The sequence below is a fragment of the Pituophis catenifer genome, unplaced genomic scaffold, assembly GCF_029215685.1.
Source record: "Pituophis catenifer annectens isolate HBS135680 unplaced genomic scaffold, rPitCat1.0.hap2 SCAF_6, whole genome shotgun sequence".
NCBI lineage: Eukaryota > Metazoa > Chordata > Lepidosauria > Squamata > Colubridae > Pituophis > Pituophis catenifer.
The window spans coordinates 82,837,526-82,852,097 of NW_027256886.1; the positions used below are offsets into that span (position 1 = coordinate 82,837,526).

Below are 14,572 nucleotides of genomic sequence, written 5' to 3' on the forward strand. Positions count from 1 at the left end.
GAAGGTCTTGCAGTTAGCACCATGTATCAAGGCAGTTTCTTCTGGCTGCAGAGAGATACATGAGGAAGAGGCTGGATTCTAAAAACTTTTTAACCTTTGTTTGCTCTATGCATATGAAGCCTTCCCCTGACATCAGTTGAATAGTTTTAGTATTCAAGCTAAAAACATCTTGCTTCATTATATCCGCTTCCTTCAGAAAAGAACGCTGGACATTTAATGCCTTTAATGTCTGCAAAAGTGATAACTTACAAGCAGAACGTGGCAACAGGCACCGCAACAAGGAATCTTATATTTGGTCCCATCATTCCAGAACCGGAGAGCTTTAAAACTGAAAATAGCCATGCACATTTTTGGTGGAAAATTTAGAAAGGCAATGTCTAACTCAATATTAATACTAATGAAAATTTCCCTTCAAAGAATCTTGAAATCATTTCTTAGGAATTGTTTTTGTGAAGTATTAAAATATATATACCGTATTTTTTGGAGTATAAAACACACCTTTTTCCCCCCTAAAAGGGGGTGAAAATTTAGGTGCATCTTGTACACTGAATGTAGCCCTGCCCACACACTGGCCCCCACCCTTTGGCCTCTGCCTCCCAGCAGTTTACCTCCTTGCAGCAAGCAGCAAGAAGACACAGCTCCTTTCAGCTTCAGCACATCCTAATTCGCACAAGTTGATTGGATTGGCCTCCCGACTCTCAGCTGTTTTGCTCTCAGCTGTTTTGCGTGGGCCTCTGCTGCTTTCTGCAGAAAGGTAAGTTGCTGGGAGCAGATTTTTTTCTTCTTCTTGTGCTGATCAAGCTATGCTAAAAAAGAAAATGAAAGTAAAGCAGGCTATTTGCTGTAACGAGGCAAAATGGCTGGGAGGCAGAGGCAGATTTCTTTTTCTTGTTTTCCTCAACAAAAAAGGTAGGTGCGTCTTATAGTCCGGAGCATCTTATACTCTGAAAAATACGGTATATATCACTTCTCTTCCAAATATTAATTGTAACAGTGAATTAACTTGCAATACTGTAGGTGCAACAAGGGCTTAACAGTTTTACTTCCATTTTTCTATATATGCATGACAATGTTTTTTTTTTTTTTTAAATGTAATAATAAAAAAGTAAATAAGATTGTTGCCCCCTCCAGTCAGGATCACATGTTAGAAGTTAATTAACAATAAGTACAATAAGAAGTGCCCAAACTGATTATTTCTCTTTGGTGCTTGTGCCACAGATGGAGCCCACACTCTGGCTTGTGCCTTGATGCTTTTAAACACAGACCTTCATGGACACGTAAGTGCCTTTTGCCTTTTAAGACATCAAACCTGCATTTGAGATGAGTGTAGCGAAAAAGAAAAAAGGCTGCTGGATGGATCTGTTCTCTCCAGGAGCCAAACGATAAATGACTATGGATACACAGAATCACAGAGCTGGGTGGGTAGGAGTCTCCAGAAGACCATATTGCTGAGCACATTGTAAGCCGCCCTGAGTCTTTGGAGAAGGGCGGCATATAAATCAAATTTAAAAAAAAAAAAAAATTAAGCCCTGCAGGTTGCCAACTCCCTTTGGCTTCTCCTGCGGTCACATGGAGGAGGACTCAACAGGTAGTCCTCGAGTTGTGACACTTCACTTAGCGACCATTCGAAGTTGCAACGTAACACCCCCGCCCCCAAGTACTTACGACATAGTCCTGAGATTACAAATGTTGCAGCACCATGGCAGTCGTTCACCCTTACAAACGACCGCAGAGGTACTGAAGCATTCACCCTGCCTGTTCTCCCCGCACCTCTGGCCAGGTCTCCATGGGCACTGGGTCTGTGGAGACTCACCTTGTGAAGATTTAGCAAGATGTCTCCTCTCCAGCCTCTCTGCTGCTGTTTCTTTGTCTCTTCCTTGTGCTCCGAAAACAGAGCGGTGAGAGGAGAGGGAGACAGGGATGAGTGTGCCGTGCTTGGTTTCTCTGACTCAGCGAGGCTGCCTGCCACTTCTGGAGTGGTGGGCAGCCTCGGTGAGTCTCCCCCAAAGGCTTCTAGTCATGGCGCGGAAAAGCATTTACATGCCGACTGGAGGCTTTGGGGCAGCAAAATTGCATGGCTTCAAGCCTCCCGTCAGCGTACAAACACTATTCACACAGAGACTGGAAGCTTCTGGATGTCGTGATTTCATGGGACTTCAGGCAGTGGTGGATTGCTCCCGGTAGTAAAAGCAAACTGGTAGTAAAAGCGGTGGGAGGCTCCGCCCACCTGCTCGGACGTCATAATGGACGATCTGCTCATGCGCAGAAGCTTGCCGTTGCGAACCGGTAGTAAAGGTAAGTAGAACCCACCCCTGACTTCAAGCATTCATTCTCTGCAAAAGCAGATCGGTGCCTGAAGTCTCGTGAGATCAAGGCACCCAGAAGCTTCCAGCTCCACACAAAAAGTGTTATCACGCCAATGGAATGCTTTGAGGCAGTGAAATTGCACTGCCTCAAAGTGTCCCATTAGGGTGTGAACACTGTTTGTGCAGAGACTGGAAGCTTCTGGGGGCTGTGATCAGGGGTGGGCTGCTGGGGGTTTGCAGGGGTTAGGGAGAACCTCTAGCTAAGATTCTGTGCAGTTTGGAGAACCTCCAAATCCCACTCCTGGCTGGCCCTGCCCGCCCCGCCCCGCCCCGGAGTCCGCATGTGGCCCGTTTTGAATGCAGGCAAGTGCAGGGCGTGTGTGGAGGCTCTGGGAGGGCAAAAAATGGGCTTACCGGAAGTTTGGGAAGGGCCTCCGGGCTCCAGAGCCCAGGGAGGCCATTTTCGCCCTCCCAGAGACTCGATGAAAGACTCTAGAGCCCGGGGAGGGCAAAAACGCCCCGCCCCCCACCGTGTTGCAGGAGGTCGACTAGGTCACGTCCACCCAGCAACAGGGCAGAGAACCCCTTGCTAAAATTTTTGAACCCCACAACCCCTGGCTGTGATCTCGAGTGACTTGTTAGAGAAAGGAGCTACTAAGCTTTCCAGAAAACTTAATTGAAATAGTCTTGCTAAAATTTATGATCTAGTCACTTTTCCTTCTTTCTTCTCTTCCTCCTTATAGAACATTGGGAAGCGAATGTCTTGCTCAGATTTCATTGGGAATCTAGAAGGTCTCAATCAAGGCAGTGATTTCCCCAGAGAACTACTCAAGGTAAATCCAACTAGAGGTCTTCCTGGAAAAACAGGGCAGTATAAGGGGAAATATTGCTTGTCAATTTTACTAAGCTAGTTCCCGAGATCTGGCAAGTCCAGGAGGTGTTTTTTTTTTTTAATTCCAGAGAATTCATTCATCTTGGACTACAACATTTTCAAGAAAAACCATACCTACCACTACACTATTTATGGTAGCTCCCTGTTTCATTTTAGCAAAGATTCTACCATGTGTTGGTATGGTGTGTGCATGTGCATTGAGAAATTTTATATATTTACATATATGAGACACGGTGGTACAGTGGTTAGAGTGCAGTACTGCAGGCCAGAGATGGTATTCAGCTGGTTTGGACTGGTTCAGGCGAACCGGTAACTCTGACGATCAGTTGGCCCTGCCCACCTGCCCCCCCCCCCCCCGCTCTATCCTGTCCTTTATTTCCTGCTTTGTAGCTCATCTCAATCACGTGGCACAACTGAATCCCCCCCCCACTGTTTTACTTACTGTTGCTGACTTGTAAGGTAAGCAGCTGAGCTTCTTAAATGCTCCAATTTCAGCGCTGCATGCAAGCGCCTTAGGCATGTGCGCATGCTCACCGAACCAGTTGTTAAACCTGCAGCATCCCACCACTGCTGCAGGCTACTTCTGCTGCCTGCTGGCTGCCTGCAATTTGGCAGTTCAACTCTCACCAGGCTCAAGGTTGACTCAGCCTTCCATCCTTCAGAGGTGTGTAAGATGAGGACCCAAATTGTTGGGGGCAATATGCTGTCTCTGTAAACTGATTAGAGAGGGCTGTAAAGCACTGCAAAGTGGTATATAAATCTTAGTGCTATTGCTATTGCTATATTCTGTACATACATATTTTGTATAAGAGATTTGAGGTGCATCTGGGGGTGGGGCAGATACAATGTGATTCCATAGAATATTTGTACAGGGAGATTGTGTGCATATTCAAATCTGATATACTTTGGAAAGCTGCTTTGGTACCTCATGTTTTGGAGGAAATACTGCCTGCACCCAAAGGAATAGAAAAACTGCCTACACCCAAAGGAATAGAAAAACTGCCTACACCCAAAGGAATAGAAAAACTGCCTACACGCAAAGGAGTAGGGTAAGGCAGATTCACAGTTCTGCTTAATGACACCACTTACTCCCCTTGAAGCTTGTAGGAGATAAAATGTTCCAAATTTCAAGGCGGTTATAAAAACTTGAAGGTATTTTGGGGTATTTATTACTTTTTTGTTAAATGCTAAAGTTTTTTTAAAAATAACAAAGCAAAAGATCTGTTTCCTTGTTAAAGTTCTGTTTGAAAATATATCCATGTCTCTGGAAAGGTCATTATTACTATGGAATTTCAATAGGGCAACCTTTGTGCAGTAGCTCTCTTGTCTACGTGAACAAGTTAATAATTTTTTTGTAAAAAGATTAGCATTATTTTATGGAGAGCTTTTTGGATCTCACCGAAACACCTAACCAAATACTTATCAGCACTTATATTTTTTACAGGCTATTCATATTTAAAATCCAGGAGGTTAGAACATTGACCTGATTTGGGATTAAATCAGTATCTTATATTGATTAATGAAGGATTGTAACTCTGTTTAATTGGACTTGCTGTTTCTTAATTTAAAAATTTATAAACTGCCCATTTTCATTTTGAGTCTCAAGAACTTACAAATATCCATATATAATAAAATCCAAGTGAATTAGTTAGGTTCCACCAAGTTGGATTCCAATCCTACTGACTTCAGGGACAAGCATATGCCCTCTTGATCTGTTTTTAATATTTATTTTTTTAAAAAAATTGATTTATATGCCGCCCTTCTCCGGAGACTCAGGGCGGCTTACAATGCGTTAAGCAATAGCCTTCATACTTTTGTGTATTTATACAAAGTCAGCTTATTGCCCCCACAAACTGGATCCTCAATTTACCTACCTTAGAAAGGATGGAAGGCTGAGTCAACCTTGAGCCTGGGGAGATTCGAACTTGCAGTAATTGCAGGCAGCTGAATGTTAATAACAGGCTATTAGTCTGCTGCGCCACCAGGGTCTTGATTATTGTATTGTAATATTGTATTGTAATATTGTAATAACCTGCAGTTTTTTCAAGGACATTCCAGTAATATCTTTGATTCTATGCATAGGTATTATCTACTTTGAATCTCCATTTATTTCTCTCATCTTACCAAAAAGGATTTTCACTTTCTTATATCATGCATCCTAAATATATGAGTTTCTACTTGTTATTCATCAAGGAGCAGCTAACTTTTGATTTGGTCTAATCATAATCATATCATGGTTTTGGTTTAAAATCTATAGTTGAAAGGTATCTTTGATGCAGTATGGAAAAACCATTACTTTAATATTCATTGAGTTTAGTTGTCATAGAAATAGCCTTATCCTTTATAAACATCTCATTAATAAGATTTATAATTGCCTTCCTCCCTAAAATTAATATTGTTATTTCTGCAAAAGTTCTGTCCATCTTTATTTTAGATCACCAAAAATAATGATCTTCTATAACTTCACTAAGTAGGCAGACCTTGGTCTCCTTAATATTTTATATTAAAGTAAACTTTTTATTTCCTGTGTTTATTTTCATAATAACCTCTTTTAAGTTTTCTTTCAGGTAATAAAGTGGTGTTACCTGCATAATTTGTTACCATTTTGTGCTCCAATTGTGATTCCAGCTATCATTTGTTTTGAATATTTGTTTTCTAAAATAAACAGATACGTTGGCCAACATGCATCATTGTAAAGATTTCTCAGAATAATAATCCAATATTCTGGAAAACACCTTAATCTTAATACATTCCACATTCTGTTTTTGCTGTAGTCAGTGAAAAAAAATGGTATTTTTTTTATACTTCATGATTTATATTACTTGTTTGATCTTGTATTCATTTGACTTTCTTATAACCTGCCTGTTCATTTGTTTCCTGATGCACGGCTCAATTTTTTATGACATCATAAGCAAAACTATGCTTGTGTGAAGAATTAGTCCAGTAGTTTAGTAATTTTCACATTTCCTTTCTTGGCATGGCATATATACAGATCTTTTCTAATCACTGTTTTTGTTGACATGCAGTAGTTAATATTTTCTCCTGAAGCTTTAAATAATTGTGCATAATTAAAATTTCCTCTTTGACAGCTGCTCTATAGCCTTCCATTTCTCTCTTTCTGGTGAAGTTATTGAATAGTATCTTTCTTTGGGAATGTTTCTTACATTCTGTAATCCTTTTTTTAAAACAATTCAGTAGAGCCTTTCCATCTTTCTTTATCTCATTATTTATGATCTTAGTTGTTAATTTTACTTGGGTAATTATAAAATCAAGTATATCATTTTCCCTTTCCTTACTATGTTCTTCTATTAGTTCATTGAGATAGCTTTCCCTGTTTTTTCTTGCTTTATCCTCAAAGTCTGCATTGTCATATGTTCTTCCCTATTACCCAAGGAAATAATACATCGACCTTTCTCTGCCTAGCAAACAAGCTTTCCTAATAGCTTGCACTCAAAACTACTTAGATCTATTTATCTTTCAAATTGTGTTTTATTATTATTAATTTTTGCAATGTCCTTTATATATTGTCCTAGCTGGACGCCCATGCTTTGCTACGAAATTATGTGTATAAATTGTCACTTACATCCTGCAGCTTAGTGTAAGACCGTAACATCAGAGCGTGTTAATATAAGGCAACTGGCAATTGGAAGAGAGGGGGAGGGGGAGTAGACTGTCCCAGCCCGCAGGCTGGATGAGTCACGTGCTGGCCACACCCATGCCCAGTTTAGCAAAGGAGCAGCATTAGAGCGTGTTAATATAAGGCAACTGGCAGTTGAAACGGAGTTCTTTTCAGGAGGGGAGGGGGAGTAGAATGTCTAGCTTCTTAGCATCAGAGTGTTAATGTAAGGCAACTGGCAGTTGGGACAGAGTTCCTTTCTGGAGGGGAGGGAGAATAGAATGTCTAACTCCTAGCATCAGAGCATATACAGTATATATAATACTGTATATGAAATACTAATGATCTGATGGTCATTTTGAAAAATCCTTTCTTAGTGAGCACCTAGAAGCCAAGAGGAACATATGTGCCAAATTTCAAGTTTGTAGGCTTTACAGTTCTGGAGATTTCTTGATGAGTGAGTGGTATTTGGCTTTTATATATATAGATTATTCCTCAGGTCCACCTTAACACATTAAGTTCCAAGATCCTTTATTTCTCCAACTTTTGGATTCCAGTCACAAGTCATTACATTCAAGTTGAATATGTCATTTAGCACTCCTGCAATTTGTCATAATGGCGTTTGCCATTATGTTTGTAGTAGGTACTTCTATCCCCCTTTCACCCTAATCAATAAGATTCTCTCTCAGGTACTTATATTCCCACTGGAGCAACTAAAGTCATTGGTCAATTGAGGCTTGGTCAATTGGTCAATTGAGGCATAAAAGGGATAGCAACATGCCATTAATTAAATTTTAAAAAATTCAATCTGGACATGCTCATTGCGGCGTACAGTCTGGGCATTTGCCAGGCTGTACTTCCTATCCTGGGAGCTGGGAAGGCACCTGCCAGGGCAGGCCAGCCCTAATTATGTATTCTGCCATCTCACCGTGCCTTGGGCGGAAGTATAAATCCTTCCATCCCCCACTATCCAGTCAGAGTTGAAGAAGCTTCTTGGATGAGAAGTGAAATGTCTTCAAAGAAAAACCAAAAAGTCCAGTTGCCTCTTGAAGAAAAGAAAAGGAAAAAAAAGCACCTTTGGGAAACCCAAAGAAATACAACAAGGACGCAGCGTGGTTAAAGGAGGTGGAAAGGAATAAAAAATAAGTTGAAAAGAACTAGTAATAACAGCAAAAATGGCAGAGAAAAGAGCAAAGAAGATCAATAATTGGTCAGCAGCAGGTGAAGATGAACTGCATGGTTTTTGCTTGAAACATCTGACTGGTCTACACCAGTGGTGGGTTCCTCCCGGTTCGGCCGAGCCAGTAGCGGTGACGATATAACGTCATCAAACCGGTTCTCTTTGTTTGGGAGCTGGGCCCTCCCGCCCCCGCCCCCCACATTATTCTTACCTTTTATTTGGCCCCGCCCTCAGCTGATTGGATAGAAGGAAAAAAACTGTTCAAACTCTTGCTGCCGGGTTTCAAAGGGCCGCCCTACAGCTGATCAGTGTTAAAAGGCAGTGTGGTGGTAGACCGGTGCCTCCAAAAACAAATGGGTAGACTGGTGCCTCCAAAAACAAATTCGTAGACTGGTGCTTCCAAAAACAAATGGGTAGACCAGTGCCTCCAAAAACAAATGAGTAGACCGGTACAGCTCTGCAAGCAGTTAAAGGCCTGGTAGACCAGTACCTCTGCTAAATCCTAAAGAATTGTCACATGACCATCAAACCACACCCACAAAATAAGCCACGCCCACAGAACGGTAGTAAAATTTTTAGAACCCACCCCTGGTCTACACCCACTTGTTTCCAAGCAGTTTAACATATACTGCAAAGAGGTGAAATTGAAGAGTGGCTAACATCTAATAAAGGGTACCTGATAATGAAAGATCCAGCAAAAGGGGCAGCGCAGGCCAATTACCTGCTTACCAGTAACTTTCAAATTGCTAACTAGTGTAGTAGCTGATGGAATCCAATAGCACCTGAAAACAAGCTTTTTCCACCTGAGCAGAAAGGAAACTGCCCCAACAGCACAGGAAGAAAAGATCAACTACTAATTGACAAAATGATTTTGGAAAACTAAGAGAAGGAAGACCAACTTGAATGTAGCATGGATTGATAACAAAAAGGCATTTGACTCTCTGCCACATGACTGGATAATCAAGTGCCTAGAAATAACAGAAGTTCGGTAGAAACTTCAGAAACTATGTGCAAAGATTGATGGCACAATGGAAGACATGGTTGCAGGTCAATGGTGAGAGACTGGGAGTGGTTAATATCAAGAGAGCACTATTTCAAGGAGATTCACATTCACCACTAATATTTATCATTGCACTGATTTCTCTGTCAAAATTACTAAATAATTTGGGCCATACCTATCAAATATTTTTTTTAAAAAAAATGCCAGGCTATCCCACCTCCTTTATGTGGACAATTTGCAGTTATTTGGAAAATTTTTCAATTTCAATTTCAGTTTAATTTAATTTATATGCCGCCCCTCTCCGAAGACTCAGGGCGGCTCACAATACATTTAAAATCCTAATAAAAAACATTTAAAAGTTATTTGGAAAAACGTGTGAAATAGAATTGCTGCTCAACACTATTCATATATACAGCCAAAATATTGCAATGGAGTTTGGACAGGACAAATGTATCACACCATTAAACAGGAAAAATAGTGAAAACTGAAGGAATCAAGATGCCCTATGGAAACAATATCAAGAGTCTGGATGAAGATGATAACTACAGATACCTGGGTATCCTTCAGGCTGACATCATCAAGTACAATGAAGTCAAGAAAAAGGTTAGAGGTGAATACATCAAGAGAATGAAGAAGATCTTAAAGTCCAAACTCAACTGAGGAAATACCATTAAGGCAATCAACACCTGGGCAATTCCAGCCATTAGATACACAGTTGGAATAGTGGACTGAACTCAAGCAAAACTAAAAGCTATGGATAGGAAGACCAGAAAAATAATGACAATGAATCGTGCCCTTCATCTTTGCAGTGACATTGATCGACTCTACATACCCAGGAAAATGTTGCAAGTACATCAGATGGTTGAAGAAGAAAAAAGTGCAGTGGAAAAATATCTGAAGGACAGTGAAGAAGATGCCCTGAAGCTAGTATACCAGGAAAACTTACTGATTACTGGAGAGACCAAACTGGCCTACAAGAAAAATGATACAAAAGGCAAAAAAATCTGGCTAATGGATGTGTCAATATCTGGAGACAGAAGAATAGAAGAGAAGGAACTGGAGAAGATAATAAAATACAAAGACCTGCAAATAGAAATAGAACAACTGTGGCATAAGCAAAGTAGTACCAAAATTAGTAGGTGCCCAGGGGGCAATCCCAAAACAACTGGAGCACCACTTGAACACCATCATCATTGACAAATTCACCATCAGTCAGTTGCAAAAGGCAGCTTTACTCAGAACAGTTTACATCCTGTGAGAATATCTATAATACCATGAAACATCCACATCTGCCTATTCCAGGTCCTTGGAAACGACTCGAAAGATATACAAAAATGCCAAATCCAGTCTGAGTATCTGGCTGACTATGCAACAAACCAATAATTATAATAATGTGGTCATTAAGCAAATTTGGCTTCTATTGATTTGCTTGTTGGAAAGCAGCTGGGAAAGTTACAAATAGTCACATGACCCCAGGATGATAAATACATGCCAGTTGTCAAGCACCGGAATTTTTATCACAACTATTGGGACGCTGCAACATTCGTAAGTGTGAAAACTGGTCACAAGTCACTTTTTTAGTGGTGGTGTAACTTGGAATAGCCTCTAAACAAATGGTTCTACGTCAAGGAATCCTGTACTGTTTGAGTTAAGAGGTTACCAGTCTTTGGAAACAAATTGTATATATAATTCCTAAATTAGTCTGATCAATTCCACATTATCAGAATCACTTTACTCACACTGGCTTCATGCATTAGATTAATCCATGAAGCCCCTGATTTCTCCAGTCAGAGCTGAAGAAGCTTCTTGGATGAGAAGCGAAATGCCTTCAAAGAAAAACCAGAAAGCCCAGTTGCCTCTTGAAAGAAAAAGAAAAATAGCACCTTTGGGATATCCAGTGACAAAATAAAACAACCCCCAGAAGGGCAGGGTTACCTACATACCCATTCAGAATTAAAGTAAACTTCTATTGTATTCCAAATAATCATCTTCTGGCCCTCCTCAAGATCCAATAAATCTAATTTCAGCCATTTTGTGAAAGGCAAAGAAAGTGATTTCCCCACCCACGGGCATAGTTCCCACTTTCCTAAAAGCAAAGCGGTTGCCATAGATACAAGTTAATGAACGATCGCTTCTGGTTTTACCATTCCACATTCCATATTTTAAAACAGGAGGGGGGCAGTTAATACTACATTCATGGAAGGCACACACCCCCATTGCACGAGCCTGTCATTTGTGAAGGTTTCTCTCTTCCCCAGCTTCATGCTTTGTTTATACGCTTGTGCCTTCTAACGCCCGAGATAATTTTAACCATTTATTTAGAAAAACAACAACAAGGAGCTGTCAGGGCGTGGGAACAAAATACGAACCTGCTGCACATAAGATTCGGAACAATAGTGAGAAGTCCAGGAAGGGGTTGCTGCAGCTGCTGATGCATTTGGTAGACTTTGAGTTGGGGTCTGCCAATTCCGAAAGGGACTTTCACAGCTCTTCTTCATCTCTAGAGGGGCAAAGAAGCATCAGAGATTCAACCTCTTCCGATTATTTGACATATATCCTATTCATCAATATTCAGCCAAGGCTTTGACGTATTTGAGATTGAGAAGCACATATCTAAAAAACCTGTTTAGTGCCGTGTCTTTAAAGAAACAGTCTTTTAAGGATTCCAAAATCTCTGATTTTCTCAGTAATAGGGGAGATTGCTATTATATAGGAAAATGCCCTGAACAAAACAGGCAATTGGTTCATTCAGTACAGAGAAGCAGAATAGGCACTTGAATACTGCAATCTTTCTGGACTTCATTCAATAGAGATTATGCACAGATGATTATTTTTAAACAGCAGGAGGAACAATAGCAATAGCAATAGCAATGCTTCATAGTCCTTTTACAGCCCTCTCTAAGCTGTTTACAGAGTCAGCCTATTGACCCCAACAATCTGGGTCCTCATTTTACTGACCTCAGAAGGTTGGAAGGCTGAATCAACCTTGAGCCTGGTGAGAGAGAGAGAGAGAGAGAGAGAGAGAGAGAGAGAGAGAGAGAGAGAGAGAGAGATAGGTGGCAATAGCACTTAGACTTATATACCGCTTCACAGTGCTCCACAGCCCTCTCTAAGCGGTTTACAGAGTCAGCCTATTGACCCCAACAATCTGGGTCCTCATTTTACTGACCTCAGAAGGATGGAAGGCTGAATCAACCTTGAGCCTGGTGAGATAGATAGATAGATAGATAGATAGATAGATAGATAGATAGATAGATAGATAGATAGGTGGCAATAGCACTTAGACTTATATACCGCTTCACAGTGCTCCACAGCCCTCTCTAAGCGGTTTACAGAGTCAGCCTATTGACCCCAACAATCTGGGTCCTCATTTTACTGACCTCAGAAGGATGGAAGGCTGAATCAACCTTGAGCCTGGTGAGATAGATAGATAGATAGATAGATAGATAGATAGATAGATAGATAGATAGGTGGCAATAGCACTTAGACTTATATACCGCTTCACAGTGCTCCGCAGCCCTCTCTAAGCGGTTTACAGAGTCAGCTTATTGACCCCAACAATCTGGGTCCTCATTTTACTGACCTCAGAAGGATGGAAGGCTGAGTCAACCTTGAGCCTGGTGAGATAGATAGATGGCAATAGCAATAGCACTTAGACTTATATTCCGCTTCACGGTGCTTTTAAAGCCCTCTCTAAGAGGTTTACAGTCAGCCTATTATTGACCCCAACAATCTGGGGTTTCATTTTACCCGCAACTATGCTGAAACTAAAATGTAAAAAAACAAGCAAACATAGGCTTGGTGCAAGTCGAAGCAGCTAAGTGAGGAGCTTCCCTCCCTGTACAACCCCCTCTCCCACACACCCACCCCTTCCTTCGCGGTCCAGGTCTCTCTCTCTCTGTGTAGCACCTGCAGCTCCGCCGCTCCCGCCGCCCTTCTTCTCCCTCCGCACCTCCTCCCCACGGCCACAGCTCCGCTTTTTCCCGCGGCCCCGCCCTTCCTGCGTTCCACAGCAAAACGCCAGAGCGCGCTTCTCGCGTCGAACGGCTCTCCAGCCGCCTCCCCTCAGCCGCTGTTGCGGAGGAGGAAAAGCGGAGAGCGAGAGCAAGGCTGTGCGTCGTCAGCCCCCAGAAGCTCGGGGTTTTTTTTTTCGCCTTCTCCTTTCGAGAACGCCCAAAGGGGAGCATCGCTGCGCCTGACGGGGGACCGAGCTTGCCGCCTTTCCGGACGGGTGGTGGTGGTGGTTGTTTGCGGAGAGGCGCGCTTTTGCAACAGGCAGGCAGGCAGCCGGTTGGTTGGTCAGCTCCGCCTCGGAGCCCAAAAAAAAACCACACCATGATCGGTGTGAACAGCATCAACAGCAGCGGCAGCGCCGGGCGCCTCCGGACGCGCTCCATGTGCTCGGTGCGTTACGGGCGCAACTGCCGGGGCATGGAGACCTTCTGCTACGGCTGGCCACAGCGCTCTCGGACCCTCAAGCCCGTCCTCTACACCGACCTGGTAGTCAACCGCTTGCAGAGCCGCCGGAAGAAAAAACCGGTAAGGATGTAATGAAGGGCGAGGCTGGGGTGCCGCAAGTTTCCCAGGCGGCGCTCTGACTGACGTTACCTTCTTCTTCTCCTGAAAAAGGGGGTCTTATTATAAGGGGGGGTCGAGAGTTTGCGGTTAGGTAGGTAGGCCGCTCTTGGGCTGGCTTTATTTATGAGGAGAATCTTCCTCACCGCTTGGCAATTCGAAGATTACAATTGTTTCCTGAGGAGAAAAAGGGGGTCTTCTTATAAAGGGGACGAGAGTTTGCGGTTAGGTAGGTAGGCCGCTCTTGTGTTGGGTTTATTCATGAGGAGAATCTTCCTCACCGCTTGGCAATTCGAAGATTACAAATGTTTCCTGAGGAGAAAAAGGGGTATTAAAAGGGGGGCGAGAGTTTGCGGTTAGGTAGGCCGCTCTTGGGTTGGGTTTTTATGAGGAGAATGATCTTCCTCACCGCTTGGCAATTAAAAGATTACAATTGTTTCCTGAGGAGAAAAAGGGGGTCTTATTATAAAGGGGACGAGAGTTTGCCGTTAGGTAGGTAGGTCGCTCGCTCGCTCGCTCTTGGGCTGGCTTTATTCATGAGGAGAATCTTCCTCACCGCTTGGCAATCCGAAGACTTTTCTCTCCTGACGAGATTGGGCTCGGCTGCGCTTTGGAGGGCAGATATAAGGCGCCAGGTTTTCGGAGTGGTTCCCCCACCACCACCACCAAAAAAGGAGAGATTCTCCCGAATTGTAAATCCTCCCCACCCCTCACCCCCCCCACCGCAACAAACCCGGGATTCAAGATGCCAAGAAATGTGGTGGTTATATTATTGGCACGGGCTCTTTTTGGTGCATGGAATGAATGCACACGGCCCGAATCTGCGCATGAATTAACCTCGGGGCCTATGTGTGCACAAAATGACGGGGGGTGGGGGTGGGGATGGCGTTGTGTGTGTCAAGACACTCCCTCGATGGTGGTCGGTGGTCTTAAAGAGGGTGGTGGGTGACTCTCCGTGTACGTGTCCTGCAGCCGGATAGAGAGAGCCCTGTAGGTCTCTGCC

General features: G+C 42.8%; 1 protein-coding gene across 1 annotated transcript in view; it reads left to right on the forward strand.

Annotated features, from left to right (window-relative positions):
• Positions 1–14,572, forward strand: part of PSD (pleckstrin and Sec7 domain containing) — a 70,644-nt gene that overhangs the window by 22,400 nt on the left and 33,672 nt on the right. The window contains exons 8-9 of the mRNA XM_070945099.1: positions 1,219–1,277; positions 3,050–3,139. Of these exons, the coding sequence (XP_070801200.1) occupies positions 1,219–1,277; positions 3,050–3,139 (149 nt within the window). The remainder of the gene's footprint in view (positions 1–1,218; positions 1,278–3,049; positions 3,140–14,572) is intronic.